The sequence below is a fragment of the Ictidomys tridecemlineatus genome, chromosome X (assembly GCF_052094955.1).
Source record: "Ictidomys tridecemlineatus isolate mIctTri1 chromosome X, mIctTri1.hap1, whole genome shotgun sequence".
NCBI classification, from domain to species: domain Eukaryota; kingdom Metazoa; phylum Chordata; class Mammalia; order Rodentia; family Sciuridae; genus Ictidomys; species Ictidomys tridecemlineatus.
The window spans coordinates 68,339,926-68,365,124 of record NC_135493.1 but is presented as its reverse complement, the minus strand read 5'-3'; the positions used below and the strand labels follow the sequence as shown (position 1 = coordinate 68,365,124).

Genomic DNA, 25,199 nt, shown 5'->3' with positions numbered 1-25,199 from the left:
AATTTTACATAATACCCTATTAGTAACTGTTGTATTCTGCTACCTTTCCTATCCCCTACTATCCCCCCTCCCCTATAAGAGGTTGTGAGGGGAATGGGAAAATAAACAAGGAGAGAAATGAATTACAGTAGATGGGGTAGAGAGAGAAGATGTGAGGGAAAGTCATTCTTCTTTATGGCAGAGTAATACTCCATTGTGTATATATTCCACATTTTCTTTATCTATTCTTCTGTTAAAGGACACCTAGGTTGGCTCCAGAGCTTAGCTATTGTGAATTGGGCTTCTGTAAACAATGATATGGCTTCGTCACTGTAGTATGCTGATTTTAAGTCCTTTGGATATATACCTAGAACTGGGATAACTGGTTCAAATGATCGTCCCATTTCTAATTTTGGAGGAATCTCCATACTGCTCTCCAGAGTGGTTGCAAATTTGCAATCCCAGGAACAATTTATGAGTATACCCTTTTCCCACATCTTTATCAACATTTTTTGTTACTTATATTCTTGATAATTGACATTCTGACTGGAATGAGATTAAAATCTCACTGTTTGTGTGTTAAGTTTTTTGAGTTCTTTGTATCCTGGATATTTATGCCCTATCTGAAGTACAGATGGTAAAGATTTTTCTCCCATTTTATAGGCTCTCTCTTCACATTTTTGATTGTTTCCTTTGCTGTGAATATATTTAATTTGGTACCATCCCATTTATTGGTTCTTGATTTTACTTTTTGTACTTTGGGAGTCTTCTTAAGGAAGTCAGACCCTGAGCTGATATATTGGAGCATTGGGCCTACATTTTCTTCTAGCAGATGCAGGGTTTCTGGTCTAATTTCTAGTCTTTGATCCATTTTGAGTTGAGTTTTTTTGGAGGGTTAGAGATAGGAGTTAAATTTTATTCTACTACATATGGATTTCCAGTTTTCCCAGCAGCATTTGATGAAGAGACTATCTTTTCTCCAATGTGTGTTTTTGTCACCCTTGTCAAGTATACTACCAAAATGCTTCATAGATTCAGTGCAAGTCCCAATGACATTCTTCATAGAAATAGAAAAGGCAGTCATGAAATTCATTTGGAAAAATAAGAAGCCCAGAATAGCCAAGACAATCCTTAGCGGGGGAAGCAAAATAGGAGGCATTACAATATCAGACCTTAAATTATACTACAGAGGTATAGTGACAAAAACAGCATGGTATTGGCACCAAAACAGGCATGAATACCAATAGAATAGAACAGAAAACACAGGGACAAACTTACATATATACAATTATCTCATAGGTATTTTCTTTGTGGTAACCATTGAGTTTACATAAAATATGTGTCTATTTTAAGCAAATAACAACTTCAACATTCTATAGTTTTCTTCCACTCTTATATTATTGGTATCCAAGTTTATATGTAAATTGTGTCTATTAATTGTTTATACTTATTTTAATATTTATTCTTTCAATTTATACTAGAATTAAATGCAATTTACTTACCAACAGGAAGATAATATAGTATTCTATATTTGTCTAAATATTTACCTTTGCTAAGTTTTATGCCTTCTTATTCTCTTTCACTTCAGCTTAAAAAAGGAAGGTCTATGGTAATAACTCCCTCAGCTTGTTTTTGTTTATTTTTTTTAGTTGTAGTTGGACATAATACCTTTATTTTATTTATTTTTATATGGTGCTGAGGACCGAACCCAGCACCTCTCATATGCTAGGTGAGTGCTCTACTGCTGAGCCACAGCCCCAGCCCTCCCTCAGCTTTTATTTGTCTGTGAAAGGTACTTCCTTTCTCTCTTTTTTCCCATTTTTAAATTATTTTGTTTTGTTTTGTTTCTGGCTCTGGGGAAAAATCACATTAGGGGAAAAATCCCTACTTCTTCAATTTGTGTATAGACCTTCATCAGTCAATGAGGCCAGAACTTCTGTGTACCTCTTAAATCTTTGTGGTGGTCTAAACGATTGTTTTTGTTTTAGTGGCCGGCCCCCAGATATCTAGAGTATAGTCAGTTTCATCAGTGCCCCTAGATACATTTTCATACAGATGCCATTCCTTTAGTAGCTCTTGGAGAAGTTGGAATGCTGGTTGTATAATCTATCTCTTTTCCTCCCCTCAGAGAAGCTAGGAGCCAGGATTTTAAACAATTCCCATTTTCTTGAGCTTTTAATCCCAGGGCAGGATCCTTGGTGCATACCTGCATGGTAGTTCAAGCTGCCACTTTGTTCTCTATCATCTGTGGGATATCATATGCCAGACCCAGTGAGCTCTTTGAAACAGTTGAGAAAAAAATCCAGTCTTTCAGGTTGCTCCTAAAAATGTTGGAGTATTAGCTATGTACTCCAGTTCCTTCTTTCCTCAGATAGAAGCTGACAGTTGGAGTTCTGTCTGTATCCTATAGTACTGTGCTAGTAGTGTGGATTAGTATGTCTTGTCTTTAAGGTCATCAAAATTATATTACTTTTGTATTTTCCCACCTAATATTTTCTTTACAAAATGAAAATGTTGGTAATCAGTTCCTCCAGCTAAACTAACCCACTAACCCACTTTTCTTTTTTATTGTTGTCTATTCAAGGTTCTGGTGTGGGATGTATAACCGCTTTGACAAAGGCCTGCAGCCCAAACAGAGTATGCTTGAGAGCCTCCTGGAAATTAAGAAACAGAGAGCAATGCTTGAAGCAGATGTGTATGAACTAGAAAAGGTGAGGAGAATGGTCCCCAAAAAAGAGATTCTCTTGCCCCTTATTAGTACGTCTAGTCTGTTTGGAGTTTGAATTGATACTTATAGAATGCTACCTGGCTGGCTTATTATACTTTCTGGCTTCTAAGTGTCCTGTGTCTAAAAAGCTCAGGATATAATGCCTTTTGTTTCCATACCATGGTAATTATCTCAATGGGCTAGTTAAATAAGTAGATTGGTTTTCTATTTGGATCTGGACAGAATGATTAGGTGGAACAAGAAGAAATGACAAGAAATCAGTTTGGGGCACTTTATATACTGTATTTCCTTATATCCTTTAAAGAAACTTGTTAGGTATGGCTTCTGTTTATAGAAGAAATAGAAATTTAGAGAACTTAAGTAACTCAAATTCATATACTTATAAGTTGAAAACCAGGGTCTATCCTGCATCTTCTAACTGGCAAAGTCTTTCACCTGTCTACTACCTCATGCTCTGTCTAAAGGATATTTTCACTTTCAGGGATAGAACATTGATATATTAATACTTCACAACAGTGATTCTTTGAATCATACACCCCTTTAAAATATGAAGACAATGACAGATATTTCCCTCAAAAATTTTGGTATATACATGCATTATACAAGTACATGCAATTTTAAGCATAATTTAAGGGGGTCAACAGACTCTGAAAACCCACCTATGAGTTTATGAACTCCAGTAAGGGCTTTTGCCTTATTGTACAAGAATATCATTTTTATTTTACTGGAACTCATAAAATCACAGTGATTTGTAATAAAAATGGTGATAATCCTTGGAGAGAGGTATTGTATAGTTTCATTTCAACATTTAATTTTATATTTTGTTGTATTCTATATTTTCTATCTTTACAGTTTTATTGCCTTTTAAAAACATAGCAACAGAGTTGTCTGAGTGATAATATTAAGCACCATTTTAGTTTTTCTTCTCTGTATTGAAAAAAGAAAGTAACCTACACACACACACACTCTCTCTCTCTCTCTCTCTCTCTCTCTCTCTCTCTATATATATATATATATATATATATATATATATACATATATACTAAACACACACACACACACACACACACATATATATATATATATATATAGTGTGTGTGTGTGTGTGTGTGTGTGTGTGTGTGTTTAGTAACCTTTACAGGAAAACTTCAGAGAGTGATCTGAACCTACTGGAATGAATCTGAGTCTCTCTCAGGAATCAAAGAAATCAGTCAAGGATAAGTGAGAGGGCTAGATTCAGAAAAGGATACCTGTTCAGGGTGGGTCCTTTTGGAAACGTCTGTGAATAACTAAAAGGGGAGGAAGAAACCCTAAGAAATTTCCCTACTTCTCAATTCTGTTTAGGGCTGCTTGTTTCCTATGATTTTAAATCATGCTTGAGTTTCCCCTTTGTTTTTGATTATTTTTAATGCAACCACGTAGCTGGCTATTGGGTTCCAAGAATGCTTTCAAAAGTTTGGGATCTGATACAATCACAAATACAATTTGATACAATCACATGTGAAAAGTGTATTTTCACAATAAAAGGATATTCACTTACTTATATGGAGCAAAAAAATATCTGACTTATCTGGCCTAAATGGGTTCACACCTGGTTCCTAAACAACACACCCTTTCCAAGAATTCTTTTCTAAATTGTATCCCTACCCTCTGTCCTTCAAATAAACCCTTAGGGACCCTAGATTTCATAAGCAGCTCAGAATTTTGAATATTTTGAAAAGAGATCCTTGTTGATGTGTTTAATGTATAATTAAAAACAAGTGTCCATCTTTGGTTCTTCTGGTATTGTAAAGCCAAATCAACAAACATAATACAGCTATTCAGTGATCAGAATTTGCAGTCTGCATGGGAAGGAAATAAAAAAATCTTCTTTGATAACAATTTTCCTAATTGGAAATATACCAAGGTATTATAGTTATTCTCTTGGTGGATGACAACTGACAATGTGATTTCCCTGTCACTTATTCCTTTTGTTCCACCTAATCATTTCCTCAAGATCCAGATGCAGGGTCAGACCCCAACTGTCCACTTTCTAAATGAGTGAATTTGAGTGACATGCTTTAACTTCTCTGAGCCTCAGTTTCCTCATTTGTAAAACACAGGTATTATTTAATAAACTAATGATTTTCTTATATAGAAAGGAAATATTTTATGTAAAGTGCCTATTTACATGGAGGCATGTAACATTAGTGATCTTCTCCTTTGCCTTCCTCAATCCTAGAAATAAATTGAATTTATAATATTTATCAGAAAAGAGAACTTTTATACATATGACTTTTGAGTTTCTTTTCTGATAGAACTTTTTAAAAGCACAATGACAAGTTATGAAGAAAAGATATTTGAGAGGGCAGGTGCAAACAATAATTTTCTACCATAAAAGTGATAGCAGCAAGATCTTTGCTGGTTGATATGATATTTGCCCAGATTTTTGTTTCCTGTTTCTAATTCTTTTCAACCATTCCTTGCTCCTGAAACAGAAACTGAAAGCCCATGATGAGCCACCAGAAGAGGTCTGTACCTGCTCTCAATTAGGGAATTTACTGTGCCAGCATCTAAGAAGTCCTTTGGCCAATCCTCTGGGATTTATGGGTATTGATGGAGACCTAAATACATTGATGGAGAATGGCACTCTGTCCAGGGAAGGAGGCCTCCGAGCTCAGATGGATCAAGCAAAAAGCCAATGTACAGACCTCCGCCATGACTGTTGTGGGATCATAGGTAGCCTTAGGGCCATAAATATCTCTGAGGGTGTGCACATCTCTGGAGACATAGGCACCTCTGCAGCCACAGGTATCTCTGGTGACATGGGCATCTTTGGGACTATGGGCTTCTCTGAAGATGTGGGCATCTCTGAGGTTACTGACATCCCTGGAAAAATGAATATTTCTGAGGCCACAGGATTCTCTGGAGGCATGGGTTTCTCTGATGGCATACGCACCATGGAGGACTTGGGCTTCTCTGAAGACACAGATATCTCAAAGGTCAGCACCAAGGAGTCAGGCTACTCTAAGCAACAGTGATCTAGCTACTCATATGCTTCTCTGCTAGGGGCACCTGTAGCAACCACAGTGATCTTTATTCCATACAGGGCTATGCTGCTTTTCTGGTTGGTTTAAATGTGTGAGACCAGGGTACCCCTTTTCCTACTTAGAGTCTGGAAAAAGACTTAGGGCCTTTACTGATTAAATGATTGCTATACACATGTTGTTAAGCAGTCAAGAATATGAGAAAATATGTTATTGTTATAAAATGGGATTTAACTTTAGAAATATTTCCCTTTAACTGCTTATTAGGCTGGTTATATTATTTTCCTTAACAATCAGCCTCTCTTTCCACCCTTGCTTCTCTAACCTGAGAGCACAGTAGAAAATTACAATCCAGTTGAAGGGATAGAGAGATGTTATGCAACAGACAACTGAATTACAGAATTTTGTGAAAATGTACTCTCAGATATGCCTAGTCATGGGATGCTAATATTGCCAATAGAGACCCCAACATTTGTGTGATAATAAATCAAAATGATTCTTAATTGTTAGCATGAGAGCATGGGTGCTTGGAGATTTAAAATATATGAAGAAAGTTTTCTTAAGCTATAACGGTTGCTCTCTCCAGCCCACACCCCAGCTTGGTCTCATTATAATACTCATCTAGCCACTCTATTTTGTAGATATCCTGTAGGTAAATTTGAGTCCATTACAGGCTAAAATGATCAATTACAAATTAACAGGGTCTGAGTTAATAGTGCTTAATAGCATTCTCAGCATCAGTTCAGAAAGCAACTGATAATCTGAGTGCTCTGTCCCTGTCTGAGACATGGTCTGTGTGCTTATCTGGGATTTATATTTTTAAACAGGCCCCTTCTTAGGATTTTTTTTAAAAAAGAGTGAGAGAGAGAGAGAGAGAATTTTTTAATATTTATTTTTTAGTTTTCGGTGGACACAACATCTTTATTTTTTTTATTTTTATGTGGTGCTGCAGATAGAACCTAGCACCCCGTGCATGCCAGGCGAGCGCACTACCACTTGAGCCACATCCCCAGCCCAGGATTTTTAAAATAAAGACCAGTTGTTTTGCTTATGGAGATGTTACATTAAACTTGTGGATTTTTGGATATAATCAGCACTGTTTTTTAAATCTCATAGGTTTCTCACCTTATATACTTTTTAAAAAGTCTATTCTTAGAGCTGGTCCACATACTCCCATGGGCAAGGGTATATTCTTGTTGTCTAAACACAAGATTTTCCCCTTGGTGTTGGTACATTTGTTGGTTTTTCATCTTCCCTATTGGATATTCAGTCATAGTTTTGCCACTTCCACATGTTGGGGGTGGGTAGGGTAGGCCTTAGGCAATTAAAAAAAATAATTGTCAGTTGGCCATTATTTTATTTATTTTATTTATATGTGGTGCTGAGACTCAAGCCCAGTGCCTCACACATGCTAGGCAAGCACTCTACCACTTGGCCTCAGGCAATTTTAATCATGATCTACATATAGTCATTATTTCCAGAACTACCAAGGCCAATGGAATCCACATCTTTAACCATACTATCTATTCCAAGTACTCTGTATCTGGTTTCAGCTCAAAAATTCAATTTCTGTTGACTATCAAATTAATTTGTGAATACATAAAGTATCTAAAGGATCACATTATTAGGTGCTTTTCTCTGAAAGAAAGAGGTGCCTTTCAATTTAAGTATGTAATTAAATAGCAGAAGACAGTCACCAGAGTAGCTCCTTGATTTCTTACATAGAGCTATTTGATGGACCCAAAACAACTTTACCTTTCAGAGGAAAAATTCTAAATCATTTTGGTTGTCTTTTTTCATATTTTAAATGAGAATAATTTTTCTATTTACCTCCTCTTGGTAGCTGTTTTAATTCTGTGTATTTAAAGAACTCTAATTTGTGTCTTTCCCATTCATAAATAGGGACCATTTTTCTACTTACCTCTTCTTGATAGTTGCCTTGATCATATAATTTTAAAGCAACAAGATGTATCTTCTCTGATCCCCTTCTTTCCATAATTTAGTCTTTGGCTCATGCAGCCTAAATTACCAGATGTTGCCTGCTGCCATTTGGCTTCTTACTTCTGGGGGAATTATATTTCTGTACATCAGTTTGATGTGGAAGCTACATGTAACCCTGGTTTTGTGGAGGAATTTGTCAAAAAGGATGACAGTACCAGTCTGTCAACAAGTGAGGCTACTCCAGTCTTGCTTTTCACCCAGGGCTTTCTCCCTTATCTCAACCTGTATTTTTAGTGCATTAACTACATGACACACCAGCTATAACTTGTTGAGGTTTTTGAGGGGGCAGAGGAAATGGGAAAATGTCAAGATGTAAATCCTTTGCAAATCCTTTCAAAAGGTATTTTGTGATCTCAAATTTATTTGCAAAGACCTGTAAAAGGTACTATTCCCATAATTTATTTGATCCAAAATAAAACTATCCAATAGTGAAAAGGTTTTTCAATACAACTCTAAACTCAGAATTGATAAATAGCACCTCAAATGTTTCCAAAAGCAAACTCAAAAATTTTACAAAAATTGTCTTATTCCATTGTCTATCTAAGGCCATGGAATCAATTTCAGCCTCAAAATCTGTGAAGTCAATTTGTTTTATCTTTTTGTTGTTTTTATTTCCCAATATGTCTCATTATTACTTGTATATAAGCAAAACCTTGTGAAAATTTTGTATTTTTTCTCATCACCAACTACTTCTCTTGTTTTACAATTGGATTTGAAAATCTGAGAGAAAAATGTTTAGTGGAATCCAAACACTAATTTGCTGGTAAAATCCCAATGGCTATCTCTACTCAGGAGACCAGGAATAAAGTGGAAATTCCTGAAGTAAATTGCCAGGGCTACTAGAAAAGATGATATATTAATGGCTTTCATTTCATATTCTCATATAACACAAGCTGAGAAAGAAATGTGACCCCTTCCCCCACTCTCTTATGCTTCCAGTTCCCCAAGCAGAAATTCCATTCCCATATGACTGCCCTACTTAAATAGGAAGGCATTTAAACCACCTGCCACTGTCTCATCTACTAACCTGACCTCTGTCTCTTTCCCATACAAGTTTTACAGGCCTAAGGTCACTGCTTATCTTTTCCAAGCATGAGTCAGGCTCAGTTCCTATGCTGCTGACCATGCTCAGGTTCTGCATGAACACCCTTTCAAAAACTTCATTAATTCTTTACTTAGTTAATGACATGATATATTTATCACAAAATAAATACAGTAATCCTAAATAACAAACTTAAGTAATAGCTAACAGCTGTTTTAAAGAAGAAATTCAGAAATAGGGTCCAGTGTATGAAAGAAAAACTGAAACTGTCTAGAACTAACACCAAGAATGTAAAATTTATGGTGCATGTGTATGGCACATGTATCTTTGGAATATCACCTTAGAAATTATGTTTACTTATCACCAAGTCAGTTGCCATTGCATGCCAATATGCGTGGACTACCTTTTGTTTGCGATGCACCTCACACATCACATGAAGTGAGACCTTTTCTGAACATTTCCATCTAAAGGGATACAAGTCTTTTTAAAAGGTGCTTTTCATAAATATTTAAGCGTGGCCTGGATTTAGCTGAAAGAGATGTTAATAACCTAGGGTACTCGTGTCAAATCTTTGTTACATACTAGCTTTTTTTAAACACACCACACTTTTCTTAATATTGTTAGGTTTTCATATGTCATTTGAGAATCTTTCTATGAGAGTATTTTATAAAGTGTCCTTTCTTCAGTTATGTAGGAAAATGTAAATTACCCTTAAGAAAATTATTTCCCTCAAAAGGGGTTGACCATGTTCTATATAGGTTTCTTACTTTCTCTCTTAGTTCCCAGTGATTTAATATCCATACCAAAACTTTCCCCCATCCTCATACCTCATCTTCTCAGAATTCTATGGAGAATATAAGCTGATATTGATTTCAACCAAATCTGGTTGTTTTCTTCTAATTGCCAAATCTAGAAATGACTTTTGATATAAACATTTTAAAAGAAAATAGACATAGCTTAAGCCTTAAGTTTTTTTCCTGTGGCATTATCTTTTTATATGATGTGAATAAATAGATGGCCTGTCAGAAAACACCAACACATAAAGGACAAGGGGAAAGATTTGGGATCATAAAGGAGTCTTATCCTTTTAAAGGTAATTCTGTTTTTGAAGTACTTGATGGCAACACAGAGGTTTTTCCAAGGGGGAAATACTACTTTCCTAGCCATTTAAAGATATCTTCTCTGATTCTCCAGCTGTGGAACTGAAAGTATATGCCTTCCTCTTAAATAGGAAGTAGTGGTACTGTCACCTATTCATGGTAGTCCACATCTCCTTTAGATGTCAGTGCAAGTAAAAGTGTGTTACATGATATGTGATTTGTGACTTGAATTCACAAAAGACAACTGTGCTTTGAAGGAAGCTAATTTAGCCCTGTGTGTCTTGCAGAGGCTGAACAAATCATGTTCAGAAGTTGGCCTATGAAAAACCAGTAGCTCCCATGTTAAGTCTAGCACCCTGTCCCTCAGTGTTTTCTAAAGCTTTGGGAATGAACTAGAAGCTTATTTTTTTCCAGTGTTTTTATGCCTTTCAACCATTTTTATGGTTTTATACTCTTTTTAGAGGACCTGACACCAGCCATCACAGAATCCCAGTTAGTGGAGAAGTTTGTAGGGAGAGAAGAGAGGGTCATATAGAAATGCAACTGGCCAGTTAAGATTTCATGTGCTCCTTAAAATATTATTACTTGCAAAAAAGTCCCAAAATGATCTTTTCCAGGAAGTGCTGTGACTGATATATTTTCTTTTAAGGCTATCCTTTCTTTACGCTGATAGAAATTCAAGAATGCTATGAATAGTGATTTGCATCCATAGTTTTCTATGCTGCAGGGTTTTCTTTTCTTTTAGAGAGTAAAGGATGGTGGGTGGCATTTTCTTCCTTAAAATGTGCACGAAGCAGATTATTTTTGAGCATCTTCTTTGCTTCTGGAGCTGCAGTATCTTTGGGCCCCTTATCAGTCAGGTAAGAATATGTACACCAAAATCACTAGATGATTACTGTTCAAGGACACATATCTCTAGTCACAAGTCACAGATAATTGGCCGTGTCAGTTCATACATAAAGGATCTGCAAGTGTCCACCTCACTCATATTTACAGACAAGGTGGTTTGCATTTTTTGTATGTACCAGTGGGAATGCAGAGAACATATCCTAATTCTGAAACAGAGAATGTTCTGTATTCTTGTTTAACAGTGCTTCTGGCTTACAAACAGCTACCAAGTTCAGTCCTTTTGGAATATAACTTATAGTATGACTATTTGTATATGTATGTGTTTACTTAACTTTAGTAGCATCTGCTCTCATGGTCATTTGGACATTCAGGTGAAGAAAATTTGTTCATGAATAAAAAAAATATTTAGTGCTAAACTTTCAATTTTTATATTGTCCACCAAAGTGTCATGAGGACTTTTAGACATGTCAAGCCAGAGATACAAACCAAAGTGAGGCAACTGGACTTCTCTCTGGAATGTATATATCAGGCAGCTTTAGGAGTAGGATTCATATTTATGACCAGTTTAATCTGTGGAGTGTTAATGTCAGCCACATACCTGTGTGGACATCAAGCAACTCAAGTGTAATTCAGAATTCTATGTAGGCTCTTTGAGGAGCTGACTTTTCATTAGCTTCAGATTTATAGAATGACAGTCACATCAGCTCAAATTTGAATTTTTCAAGATATAGTAGTGTAATGACTGATTTTAACCTTCCTGTTGTGTATTATCCTGAGCTGTTTGTTGTATATTGGGGTATGAATATGTGAACCAGTCAGGATGTTCACTGCCAATTGTTTTGTCTAGTGCCACAGAGTTCACTGGCCCCTCTCTGCAGTTGTGTTCCACTTTGAAAATGTTTGGTTTGTTTATATTTTTGTCCAAAATTAAAAACCTTCAATCTTTTGTGTGTGAGAAGTTGCTGTATAATTTGCCATAAATAAAAGAAATAGTGGCAAAACCTCCCCCAATTGGTACCGTGGACTAGCTTCACCAGATGAACCACCTTACAAAGAGAATCTACAAGTAGGTTCAAATATGCCCTGTTGATGTTAAATTAAGATATGACAGGCATCAGAGAGGGAACCTGGTTCTGAACAGCACTGGGGAGGGCAGGTTCTGTTATGGACCCTCTGTGAAGACAAGACCAACACTGCCTTAATTCACAAAAGCATGCTAATGGAGCACGAGCCGTTTTGTTCACACTGGGAACAGAAATGTTGAGGGACCAGGCGTTTCATCTCTCTCTAGAGCCTCCAGCAAGAATTCTCATACATGGGGCCTCACAACTCAAGAGTTCTTTCCTCTAGGCCTCAAAAGAGTCCCCCAACCCCCTGCTTCCCCAGCAGTGCTTTTCTCTCTAGGAATCTCATGTCTAGGGCCTCCTATATGGAACACAGAAACTTGAGTTCTAGTCTGGCTCTGCCATTTACTAGCTATATGGCCTATTCCAACTCAATTCCTAGCTGTGAATCTGAAAGCCCTCATCTATAAAATGGGAGAAATGTGTCTACTATATGGGACAATTGTGCAGATTACTGAGCTAACATATAAAGTGACCGTGTAAATTCCCTGGAACTTAAAAAAGTCAAAAAGCATTAGCCTATTCCTACTTTTCAGCCCTGATGCTACTGATTAAACTGACAAATTCCTTTTCCTTAGCTTCCTTCCTACTCTTGACATATTGTCTTTAAACAGATTACGATACAAGATGGTTATAACATAATGAATAAGGCTATGATTTGTTTTATAATTAACCAAAATATCTGTGTTCATTGTAGAAGTTTGTGAAATTGGTGAACTGGAAAAAAATAATAATTCCTCTATGCAGAGATAAATCCATATGCATATATAGAGAAACAAAATAGGATCACACTGAACAATCATATAATAGTCTCACAATTTTGAACATCTTTTCATTTCAATAAATATGAGTCTCTTCTTTTTAATTGTCACAAAATATTTCACTATATGAGCTATAGTTTATTCAATCATCCCCTTATTACTGACAAGGTTACGATTGTCTTCTATATCAAATTTCAATTTGCCTCCATGAATATATCCTATTTTTCTTCATGGAAATGTAGCAAAGTGTCATGAGGACTTTTAGACATGACAAGCCAGAGATACAAACTAAAGTGAAGCAACTGGGATGTATATATCAGGCAGCTTTAGGAGTAGGATTCATGTATATGGACTAGTTTAATCTGTGGAGTGTTAATGTCAGCCACATACCTTTGTTGACATCACAGGACTTACTAACTTGAGACATCCTCTTACCTGAAGTGACCTATACAGATGGTTAATTTCATCCATTCTGAGAGGAATTTTTAACAAAAAAATCCATAATTTGAGCTCCAATTTTTCCTCATACTTTACACAGAATATGAGGCTGAACTTGGAATCTGTTCACTGTACAGTCCCCAGGTAACCCACTATTTTAACTGTGGCCAAAGGCATGGCAAGCTGGGAACCCTGAAATCAACTTAGTCCATAGTCTCCTGTAACTCCTTAAAGGCCTTGTTTCATAGGGGAGAAGGATCAAGAGAATTCCCTAAATGAGGAATCATTTCTGGTTGAGTCTCAAACTCCCAACTTGCTGTGTTTCTTTATTTCTAAAGTAAGAATAATCTCTATCCTGCTAGTTTCATCCTGTGATTCTCACAACCAAGGGAAATTATAACTGCAAAATTCCTTTGTAAATTTGGAGGTATTTTTCAAATATAAATTGGAGATGTTTGTTTCAGTCTAAAAATTCTGTCCAACTGAACTAGAACTACCATACAGAAGCAAGTGAAAAGGTAAGAATTGGCAGTGTCCTTTAGATTTCAGGGGAATGTATCATTTGGGCATTTGTGAATCACACGTCTAGGTACATGTCATAGTACATTTAAAAGGCCCCATCATTTCTCTAGGCTTCTGTTGCCTTATATGTAAAACAGGTGGTTTGAACTCAATGATTTCTAGGAAAATATATTAACTCCCTATTGAGTGGTTCATCTTCCAGGCTTTAAGGATGTGTGTATGTGTGTGTGTGTGTGTGTGTGTGTGTGTGTGTGTATCTCCAAATATATAAGCAAGGATGTGTGTGCCTGTGTGTGTGTATATGTGAAAAAAAATATATATATATAATACATAATACACACACACACACACACACACACACACACACATACACACACACATACATACATACATCCCCTCAAATGGGTACAATAGCTGAAGTCCTGTGTCAAGTCACTAAGCTAGTATATAGGCTATTGGAACCTAGGACTTAACAAACATAGTGTCTCTCTTCAGAATATCATACTATTAAATCATATTGATTGAACCTCCAGTACAAACAAGAAAGTATACATTCATTTCTCCTGTTCCTTTCCACTAAATACAGTTATGAAGTCCAGGAGTAATTCAAGAGGCAGCTAAAAGAAAACTCCAAAATGAAAGTGGTAAGAATGAGAACTGGTTTGGGACCCTAGGACTGGAGTAACAATATAGCAGCAGGGTAAAATCTAACCTAACCCTGAAGGAAATCTAACCCTAAATCTAATCTAACCCTAAAGGAAATACCCATCTGGATTGCTTTCTGTATCACCAGACAGAAAGTAATCCAGGTTGGGTTTTTCCTGATATCCAGTATAACAATAGAAGGCAGCCCTCCCCCAGATCAAAGGCTCATTCCTCCACCAAATCCAAGGACTCTTCCCTACATAGAGAAGCCAGCAGCATCAGCAAGGGGGATTGATCAATGCCTCTACCACCCACACTAAGAGCAGTGAAAAACTTTCCATCTCTACCCTTTCCCACCTAGAAACATGGGACAGCCAGAAGATATCAGCAACAGAGGCTCTGCCACAATAAGCACTCATTTAGGGAATCCTCTCCATCTCCAACTGTTAAACAGGACCAGACATGGGACTTCATTGTCCCCACAGTACTGAGAAATCCCATCCCTGACCAAGAAACATGGAAACAAAGAAAGGCCTTCCTTCCCCTCAGGCTACACAGCAGAAAACAGGAAGAACCCCAGTGATAACCAGATAAACAAATTAGACCAAAATAGCACCCAAAAATTTCTAAAAACTAAACTTCCATTGGAACCACAGCTGACGAAAGTAGTTTTATAAATCATAATTGATTAAAAACTGAAATGCCATATAATAATTTTAAAAGTAGGGAGGAGAATGGGACCTAAATGGATCTAAGTTTTCTATACTTCAAAGAGTGGTAAAATCTTAGTACTCAGACTGTGATAAATCACATACATATATTTTCATCATTTTACAACCATCACAAAATGATACAAAGACACTCACTAATAAAACACTGTAAATCAAGATGGGATCCTAAAAATGTTCAAGTAATGTACAGGAAGGCAAGAACAAAAACAAATAATGACAATGATTTGTAGAATGGATTAAAAAGAAACCCCTAGGGCTGGGGATATAGCTCAGTTGGTAGAGTGTTTGCATCACATGCACAAGGCCCTGGGTTCAATCCGCAGCAACACACACACACACACAAAGAAAATACTATTGTAATTGTATATAATATATAAGAAACTCATTTAAAATTCTGTGTCATAGGTAGATTTAAAGTAAAAGGGTAAAATAAAGATTCCTGTATTGCTATCTAATAAAAATACACTAAAGGAAAGGAAATTACTAGAAAAAGGGACAACAATGATTATAGGATAAATGCACCAGACAGAGCTAATAATCTTAAAATGAGTACAAAACCAACAAAAGAAACTCAAAATATGTAAAACAAAAATTTGTAACAGCCCTTTGAAATTAATGTTGCTTCCCAACTACCTAATAACTGCTTTTTTGCATCTGCAGCTTCCTCATGCTGAGCACAGAAACTGAGAAAGTTATCCCCTGGCCTGAATGAACATTAATGAAACAAACTATGACATACTTCTGACCAGGATAGCTTAGCTAAACCTATATATGTATTTCCTGCCTTTTGTTCCACTGTATACTTTACTCTTAAAAAAGCTGTTATCTGCCCTTGAGTCCCCACTTCCAAGATGAAGGTTTGAGACACAAAATATCTCAAACTTCCTCAAATTTGCTTGAATAAACCTGTTTTCTTTCACCAACTTCTGTCTCCCTAGCTTTAGTAAAGTGATAAGCAATAGGACCTTTAATTCCAGGGGACAAACTGAGAGAAGTAAAATGAGAAATAGAAAAACCCACAGTTATAGTTGGGAACATTGACATTCACTTCTCAGCAACCGATAAAACTACAAGAAAATCATCAAAGCTATAGAGTTGAAAAATACAATGGACTAACAGGATCTAATAAATATATATTGACCACTATGCCCAACAATAGCAGAATACATATTTTTTCAAGCTCTGATAGAACAATTAAAGGAATGATAATCATACAGACTATGCATTATGACCACAATATGCTAAAACTAGAAATTGATAACAGATAATAGTAAAAATCTCTATAGACATTTCTACATAATCCACCAGGTCTCAAAGGAAACTGAAAATCACATCAAAGGACTTTCTGTTTGTAGTTCAGTATGTAAAAAGTTTGGAACTTGCACTCTTGTTCAAATAAGAGCTAAACAAAGGAAATTAACTTAATTCTTAAGTCCATTAGAGAATTGAGTTCACAGGAAATACTATTGCCCCTGAAATTGGAGAGACAGAGAAAGCACAGAAGAATTTACCAGATTAGAAACCCATGAGCAGATCTCTCCAACAAGAACTAGTACCAAAGTAAAACAGCTTAACTTTTAATTAAAGAATTATTGGAGATTTGGCATTGGACACACTTGAGTTAAGAAGAAAAAATAACATTTCAAGTCAAGAGCTCTATTGTACAGGATAGTCAGTATAGTTAATAATGATATGCTGTATTCTTGAAAAAAATAAAAAGAATTGTGTTCCCACCACAAAAATGAAAACTAAGGATTGGATGTATAGCTCAGTGGTAGAGTGCATGCTTAGCATATGTAAGGTCCTCAGTTTGATCCTCAGCAGCAATAATAATAATAATAATAATAATAATAATAATAATAACAACAACTATGTGAGGTAAAATATTTGTTAATTACCTATATTTCACCATTTTACAAAGTATATGTGTATGTGTATGTGTATATGTGTGTGTATGTATAGATATATGTATACACATACACTCTTTAAACCTCATGTTGTAAATGATAAATACATAAAATTGTGTCTGTTGATTTTTCAAAAAAAAATAACAACAAATAAAAAAACCCTCTAAAGGACTCAGTCTTAGGGGAGAGTCCACAGTTTTGTGACTTTTTTTTTTTACACTAGGAACCTACCAAATAATCATAACAGAGGATGAAGAAAAATCTCTTCATGTTTCCAGCAAGAGAAAGCCTGCCCTTAGAAGAAACTATTTCACCAGAACATAAGAGCCAAACTGAACTGGATGAAGAGAAACACCCAACTCCAGTCCCTTCTAGTATTACAGATAGGGGAAAGGTAATACCCAATTCCAGCTCCCTCTGTTCCTTCCTACGTGGGGAAGAAAAATAGACAACTCTAAGCCTCTGTAGACTTCTATCTCTACAAGAAAGATGGGGGGAAATGTGAAACATTTCTGAAAGTCACAGCAGCCCAGGGGCATAAGCTCACTAAAATGCTGAGATCTAATTGTAGGACAGTAGAACATTTCTATTCCTTCCATATCTTACCACCATATCAATTATACTCCTGTATAATAACAGGGGAATATAACTGAAGAAAACTGCATACCACAGATCTTATTTAAAAATAAGTCCCTAGAAAACCCAAAAGACAATAGGGGAGAAAAAAAGGACATCAGAGGAAATTTTAGCCTCTGATACCTACAGTAACAGGAAACAGTAAACACAGTCTAACCCTTAGCTATATAAACACAAAACCTTGCAGTAAAAGCCTATCTCAGTTCCTTTTACCCAGCACATCATGTCCGCTTTCTAGCAAAACATTACAATGTGTATTAAAAGACCAAATTTCACAATATAAAAATACACTATAAATAGATACAGCAAGTTTCAGAAACAACTTAGTATGGTGTTAGAGGTCTTAGAATTATCTGACAGAGAATATAAAATAATTATGATTAATATACAAAGGGCACTATTGAAAAAAATGGGCAACATGTAATAACAGATCAGTGAAAATGAAAGAATTAAAATGAAATGCTACATATAATACATAATTTCATAGAAATGAAGACCAACTTTTATAGGCTCATCAATTGATTCATCACCAGGAAAGAAGCAGCGAGCTTGAAGAGATTTCAATAGAACCCTTCAAAACTAAAATTCATTCTTGATAGAAAAAATGGAAAGGATATAACAGGATACCCAAGAACAGTGAGACAATTCCAAATTTATAACAAAACTTTATGTAACGAAGAATTACATTAGTTAAAGGTGCCATGGGAGTACCAGAAAGAGAAGAAAGAAAGAAAAATTTAAAGCAAAAATGATTTACAATTTCTCAAAATTAATGACTGATACCAAGCCACAAATCCAGGAAGCTGAAAGAACACCAATAAGAATAAATATTAAATTATCTACCTAGGGCTTGGCATGGTGGTATATGTCTATAATCCCAGTGGCTAGGGAGGATGAGGCAGGAGGATCACGAGTTCAAAGCAAGCCTCAGCAACTTAGTGAGGCTCTAAGCATCTTAGTGAATCCCTGTCTCTAAATCAAATATAAAAGGGCTGGGGAGAATTCTCAGTGGTTAAACATTCTTGGGTTCAATCCCCAGTACAAAAGAAAATCTAGCTAGCTATATCAAATATTCAAACTAAAGACAAAAAAAAAATTGAGAGGAGCCAGAGGGGAAAATAACTTAGTAGGAAGAACAATAATACTTGCACACTTCTCTTAAAAGTCCCCATGCCATTAGAAAGAAACTAGATCAAAATGAAGCATTGAAAGAAAAAAAAAACACCAATCTAGACTTCTGTATCCAAGGAAATTATCCTTCAAAGATCAATAAGAGAAAAGCTTAAAGAAAGATGGTGGACTAAGACGATCCAGGCACTCATTGCCTGACAGAAGCATTTTTTTTTTAAAACAAAAGACAGGATAAAACAACTGTTAAAGAGTTCTGGAAATCAGTCAAAGATCTATAGCAATTAAGCAAATGCCCAATCAAGAAAAATTCACGGGCTGGGGATGTGGCTCAAGCGGTAGCGCGCTCACCTGGCATGCGCAGGGTGCTGGGTTCGATCCTCAGCACCACATACAAACAAAGATGTGTCCGCCAAAAACTAAAAAATAAATATTAAAAAATTCTCTCTCTCTCTCTCTCTCTCTCTCTCTCTCTCTCTCTCTTAAAAAAAATTCACAGTAAAAAACAAAATCACTGGGAAAATGCATGAAATTTTTACACACTCTTAATCCACACATTCATTCTCTGGTGTGATGTCATTTTGAGAAAGCAGTAATCTATTACCTAGTCCTCCCTAAAACCATAGAGAACAGACCAGAACTAATTTTCAATATTCTAACCTATCTAAGGGTAGTCAGAGGGATCAGTCTGTGTTGCCTAACATGGATCTCAGGTTGCCTGAAGTAAAAGAGTTCAGATCTTAGGCTCAAAAGGTATGGAAATCAGTGAATACAGTTCATGAAAACTGCAGGGGTCTACAGGTCCACAGCTATAAGAGGCAATAAAAGTAATGGTAGTAAAATACAATATAAGAGTTAAGACCCCAAAAAGCAGCACTATACAGATTTAATGCAATTCAAAATACAAAAGCACTATACAGATTTAATGCAAAAAACACAAAAGCACTATACAGATTTAGTGGAATTCCAATAAAAAATCCAATGACATTCTTCATAGAAATAGAAAAAGCAATCATGAAATTCTTCTGGAAAAATAAGAGACCCAGAAGAGCTAAAGCAGTCTTTAGCAGGAAGAGTAAAGCAGGTGGCATCACTATACCAGACCTTAAAGTATACTACAAAGCAATAGTATACAAAAACAGCGTGGTATAGGCACCAAAACAGTCTGGTAGACCAATGGTACAGAATAGAGGACACAGAGACTAATCCACAAAATTACAATTATTTTATATTAGACAAAGGTGCCAAAAACATGCACTGGAGAAAAGATAGCCTCTTCAACAAATGGTGCTTGGAAAACTGGAAACCCATATGCAACAAAATGAAATGAAACCTCTATCTCTTACCATGTACAAAATTCAACTAAAAGTGGATCAAGGACCTAGCAATAAAACCAGAGACACTGAATCTATTAGAAGAAAAAGTAGGCCCAAATCTCCATCATGTGGGATTAGGCCCCAGCTTCCTTAATAAGACCCCTATAGCACAAGAATTGATATCAAGAATAAATGAGATGGATTCAAACTAAAAAGTTTCTTCTCAGCAAAAGAAATAATCTCTGAGATGAATAGAGAGCCTACATCTTGGGAGCAAATTTTTTTACTCCTCACACATCAGATAGAGCACTAATGTCTAGGGTATATAAAGAACTCAAAAAGCTAAGCACCAAAAACAAAACAAAACAAAACAACAACAATAACAAATAACCTAATCAATAAATGGGCGAAGGATCAGAACAGACACTTCTCAGAAGAGGATATACAATCAATCAACAAATATATGAAAAAAATGTTCATCATCACTAGCAATTAGAGAAATACAAATCAAACTACTCTAAGATATCATCTCACTCCAGTCAGAATGGCAGCTATTATGAAGACAAACAATAATAAGTGTTGTCGAGGATGTGGGGAAAAAGGTACACTCTTACATTGCTGGCGGGACTGCAAATTGGTGCAGCCAATATGGAAAACAGTAAGGAGAATCCTTGTAAAACTGGGAATGGAACCACTATTTGATCCAGCTATCCATCTCCTAGGTCTATATCCAAAGGACTTAAAAACAGCATACTACAGGGACACAGCCACATCAATGTTTATAGCAGCACAATTCACAATAGCTAGACTATGGAACCAACCTAGATGTCCCTCAGTGGATGAATGGATAAAAAATGTGATATTTATACACAATGGAATGTTATACAGCACAATAAAAAATCAAAATCATGTCATTTGCAGGTAAATGGATGGCGTTGGAGAAGATAATGCTAAGTGAAGTTAGCCAATCCCCAAAAAAACAAATGCTGAAAGTTTTCTCTAATATAAGGAGGCTGATTCATAGTGGGGTAGGGTGGGGGAGCATGGGAGGATTAGATGAACTCTAGATAGGGCAGAGGGGTGGGAGGGGATGGGAGGGGACATAGGGTTAGCAAGGATGGTGGAATGTGATGGACATCATTTTCCAAAGTACATATGAAGACAAGAATTGGTGTCAACATACTTTATATACAAAGATATGAAAAATTGTGCTGTATATGTGTAATAAGAATTGTAATGCATTCCACTGTCATTTTTTTAAAAATATCAATTTAAAAATTTAAAAAATGTAAAAAAAGACACTACCTGAAAGTAATCATATTATATCGGGAAAACTAGATAAAAGAACACATAAAGCCCAAGGAAAGTGCATGCTGCATGCTCAGGAAAGGCCTGAGAAGACCATAAGTCTACATGGTAAGTCAATTCCAAGGCTAAGAAAACAACCTGCTACTTAATTAAGGTGTACTCCTGTAAGGAGGCATTCTGAGAAGTCTGAAAGGAGAGGTTTTTTTTTTTTAAATGTACAGATACAGATGAATAAACAGATAATAGGTAGACAGATGGATATACAGGCAGACATTAAGACACAGAGAGAAAAAGGAATACAACCCATTGAAAGGGAAAAAAATAAATCTCTGGAAATCATCTAAGAGAAAAAGGATCAAATGTATGAGACAGAATCTTTAGTACAACTGTTTAAAGAGCTAAAGAAATTCAGGAAAATAATATGTGACCAAAATTTAAAAATAATGAAGAGAAAGAATTCTGTAAAAAAAGAAATAAAGAAAACTTTTGGGCTAAAAAATGAAATAACTGCTTTGAAACTCCTACACAGTTATCATATCAGAATCTGGCCAGGGGTGGTGGCACATGCTTGTAATCCCAGAGGCTTGGGAAACAGAAACAGGAGGTTCATGACTCAAAGCCAGCCTCAGCAACTTAGTGAGCCTCAGCAACCCAGTGAGACCCTAGCTCAAAATAAAATATAAAAAGGTCTGTGGATATAGCTCAGTAGTTAAGCATTCCTGGGTTCAATCCCCAATACCAAAAAAAAAAAAGTTATAACATCAGAATCTAATAGAAAGAGAAAAGAATCAGTTAACTTTAAGACAGGTCAGGTTCATTTGGAGATTCAAGATGGAGGGGTCCAGCCTGAACAGTGGCACACGCCTGTAATCCCAGCAGCTCAGGAGGCTGAGACAGGAGGATTGCATGTTCAAAGCCAGCCTTCCCAAAAGTAAAGTGTTAAGCAACTAAGCGAGACCTTGTCTCTAAATAAAATACAAAATAGGGCTGGGAATGTGGCTCAGTGGCCACCTGCCCCTGAGTCCAATCCCTGGTACCCTCTCCCACAAAAAAGATGGAGGGCTTGAGGAAGGCTGCATTCCAAGTTGCTCCATGGCTTGGAATTCAGGCAGCAGAAGTACTGTGAGGTGGGTGAAAGGGACTTTATTAAATTCAATATTGGATAGTCAGTGTCTCAGAGACTCAGAAATAAGAAAGAGTACTTTGGAGCTGAGCTGGTTGCAGCAGTACCAGCAGCTGTAGTAGTGCTGGTTCACCACAGAGGGAGAGAGAACAGAGAGGGAAAGACAGATTTGGTATGGAAAAACCTGAGACCAGTAAAGAGGACCAAATTTAGCCAATCCAGAGGCTGCCCTGTGCACTAATGCTTGAAAAGTGCTCTGTGTGGCCCAACTAGCTGTGGAGAATTAAAGTGGGAGCCATCTTAAAGTGGTCATGCTGGAGCTGCTGACGTGGAGCTAGGAAATCATAGCAAGCACTGCCACATTGTCCTAGTAGTAAGTGCCTGCCTTATGGCCTAGGATGTAGAACAAGAGCATAGAAACTGAGAAGATTATACCCAGGGTATTCAAGTCAGAAAAGCAAAGGGGAGCCCATCTCATTTCTCCTTTGAGTCTGATAGTTGCTGTGAACAGGTGAAGCAGGTTGGGATTTGAACAGGTGGGTGTGCATACACTTAGGGACTAAGTCTGGAAAGGCTGTGTTCCTAGGCAGCAAAGTGTGTGGAGGATTGGCTTCCCTGCCCCACAAGTAGAATTCTTGGGAGGCTCCTGAGATCCAGAACCCTGATAGAGATCAGAAACTCCTAATCCTTAGGGATGTGTTGATATAATCACTCCAGAGCACATATTACTCAACAAAGCCCTGGAGGCCCGATAAGACCAAAGTCTCACCCACCAGAACTGCACTCAGAACTCTACTAGAGCTCCACCCTGGGAGTGCACTGACTTGCTCTTTTTTTTTGCTCTGTGCAGACAAAATTCCAACTGACATTCCACTCCATCCTCTCTCATACTGTTAAAAAGGGAAGCTGAAAATTATTTCAACCAGCTTCAGGCTTAGGCCACATCAACTGGCAGCAACAAAAACAAGTTCAGACAGCAACAAAAAGAAGGAGGTAACAACCCCCCAAAACCCCATCCCTTACTCTTTTTTTTTTTTTTTTGGTTGTCAGTGGACCTGTATTTTATTTATTTTTATGTGGTGCTGAGGATTGAACCCAGTGCCTCACACATGCTAGGCAAGTGCTCTACCACTGAGCCATGACCCCAGCCCCAGCCCTTACTCTTGCTCTCAGTACATAGCTCAAGAAATAATGGAAATACCGACAATCAGGTATAAACAATAACTATCCCCTCTCATCAAATATTTTGACCACTTTGGTGGAGATGATTCCATCATTTTTCATTAAGAAAATTTTTCTTTTTTTCCTCTTGTGTGAGTTTGTGTGTACACATGCACACACATGTGCATGTATGGCTACTGGATGTGCGGATTGGTTCAGGGACATAGATTCAATATACACTTTGGTTTATTTTTCTCATTTTTAGCACTTTTTAAAATATTTAATTTTTAGATGTAGTTAGACACAATACCTTTATTTCATTTATTTTTATGTGGTGCTGAAGATCAAACCCAGAGCCTTGCATGTGCTAGTCGAGCACTCTACCGCTGAGCCACAATCCCAGCCCAGCATTTTCCAATGTAATTATTTTCCTTGCCTTGTCTTTTAAGAGTTAGGATTTTGGAATTTTTATATTTTGGGTTTGTTTTGTATTGTTTCATCCATTTTTATTAATTAATTTATTTTAATTAGGTATATATGTCAGCAGAATGCATTTTGATTCATTGTACACATTTGCAGCACAACTTTTCATTTCTCTGGTTGTACATGATGTAGTGTCGTACCATATGTGCAGTCATGCATGTACCTAGGGTAATGATGTCCACCTCATTCGACCATCTTTCTTGCCCCATGCCCCCTCCCCACCCTTCCCTCACCTTTGTCCAATCAGTGTTCCTTCATTTTTTCCATCCGCCCCCTGCATTATAGATCAGCATCCACTTATCCAAGAGAACATTCAGCTTTTCGTTGTTCAGATTGGTTTACTTTGCTGAGCATGATATTCTCCAACTCCATCCATTTAGCTGCAAATGCTGTAATTTTATTCTACTTTAATGCTGAGTAATATACCATTGTGTATATAGACCACGGTTTCCTTATCCATCCATCAATTTTTTTTATTTATATATGACAGCAGAATGCATTACAATTCTTTTTACACATATAGAGCACAATTTTTCATATCTCCGGTTGTATACAAAGTATATTCACACCAATTCATGTCTTCATCAAAAAAAATCTACAATTAACTCAATACTTAATGGTGAGAAAATAGAATATTCCCTGCTAAGATTATGAGAAAGGCAAGTATGTTTACTCTTACTATACCAATTCAACATTGTATTAGAAGGGTTAGCTAATGCAATAAAAAAGAAAGTAGAAGTTACATAAACTTACAAAGGAAATGTGAAATTATCTTTAAACAAAGATGATATAGTTTTCTATGTAGAAAATTCTGAAAATATTTTTAAAAAACTGTTTTCTATGATAATCGTTATATGGAGTTTGCAGAATAGAAGATTAATATTAAAAAATTTGCTTTCGATATATCAAATATAAACTGCTGAAATTAAAAATCATTTATATTAATACCACTAAAAAGGAAAATGTTTAGGTATAGGTTTATTACCAAAATAAATAACTTAAATTTCTTCCTTAAGGAATTAGAAAAAAAAAGAAAATTTAATACAAAAATAGCAAGAAGAAATGATAAAGATTAAATCAGAGATGAATAAAATACAAGATAGAAAAACAATACAGAAAAATCAATAAAACCAACTTTTGGTTCTTTGAAAAGATCAACAAAATTGACAAGCCTTTTAAAATAGACTTACA

At 36.3% G+C, this 25,199-nt stretch overlaps 1 protein-coding gene and 1 long non-coding RNA gene across 4 annotated transcripts in view; one reads left to right on the top strand and one right to left on the bottom strand.

The window, feature by feature from the left end:
• The window catches only part of Mtmr8 (myotubularin related protein 8), an 84,777-nt gene extending 73,106 nt beyond the window's left edge, over window positions 1–11,671 (top strand). For 2 of the 3 annotated variants that reach the window (XM_013362813.4, XM_040282397.2), the window contains 2 exons: window positions 2,564–2,690; window positions 5,185–11,671. In XM_013362813.4, coding sequence (XP_013218267.1) covers window positions 2,564–2,690; window positions 5,185–5,727 — 670 coding nt within the window. In that variant the 3' untranslated portion in view covers window positions 5,728–11,671. Of the gene's footprint in view, window positions 1–2,563; window positions 2,691–5,184 lie in introns of those variants that run through there. The other variant, XR_013431776.1, reaches the window with a different exon arrangement.
• LOC120889005 (uncharacterized) overlaps window positions 1–25,199 on the bottom strand; it is a 410,936-nt gene that overhangs the window by 356,275 nt on the left and 29,462 nt on the right. The gene's annotated exons all lie outside the window — the stretch shown is intronic.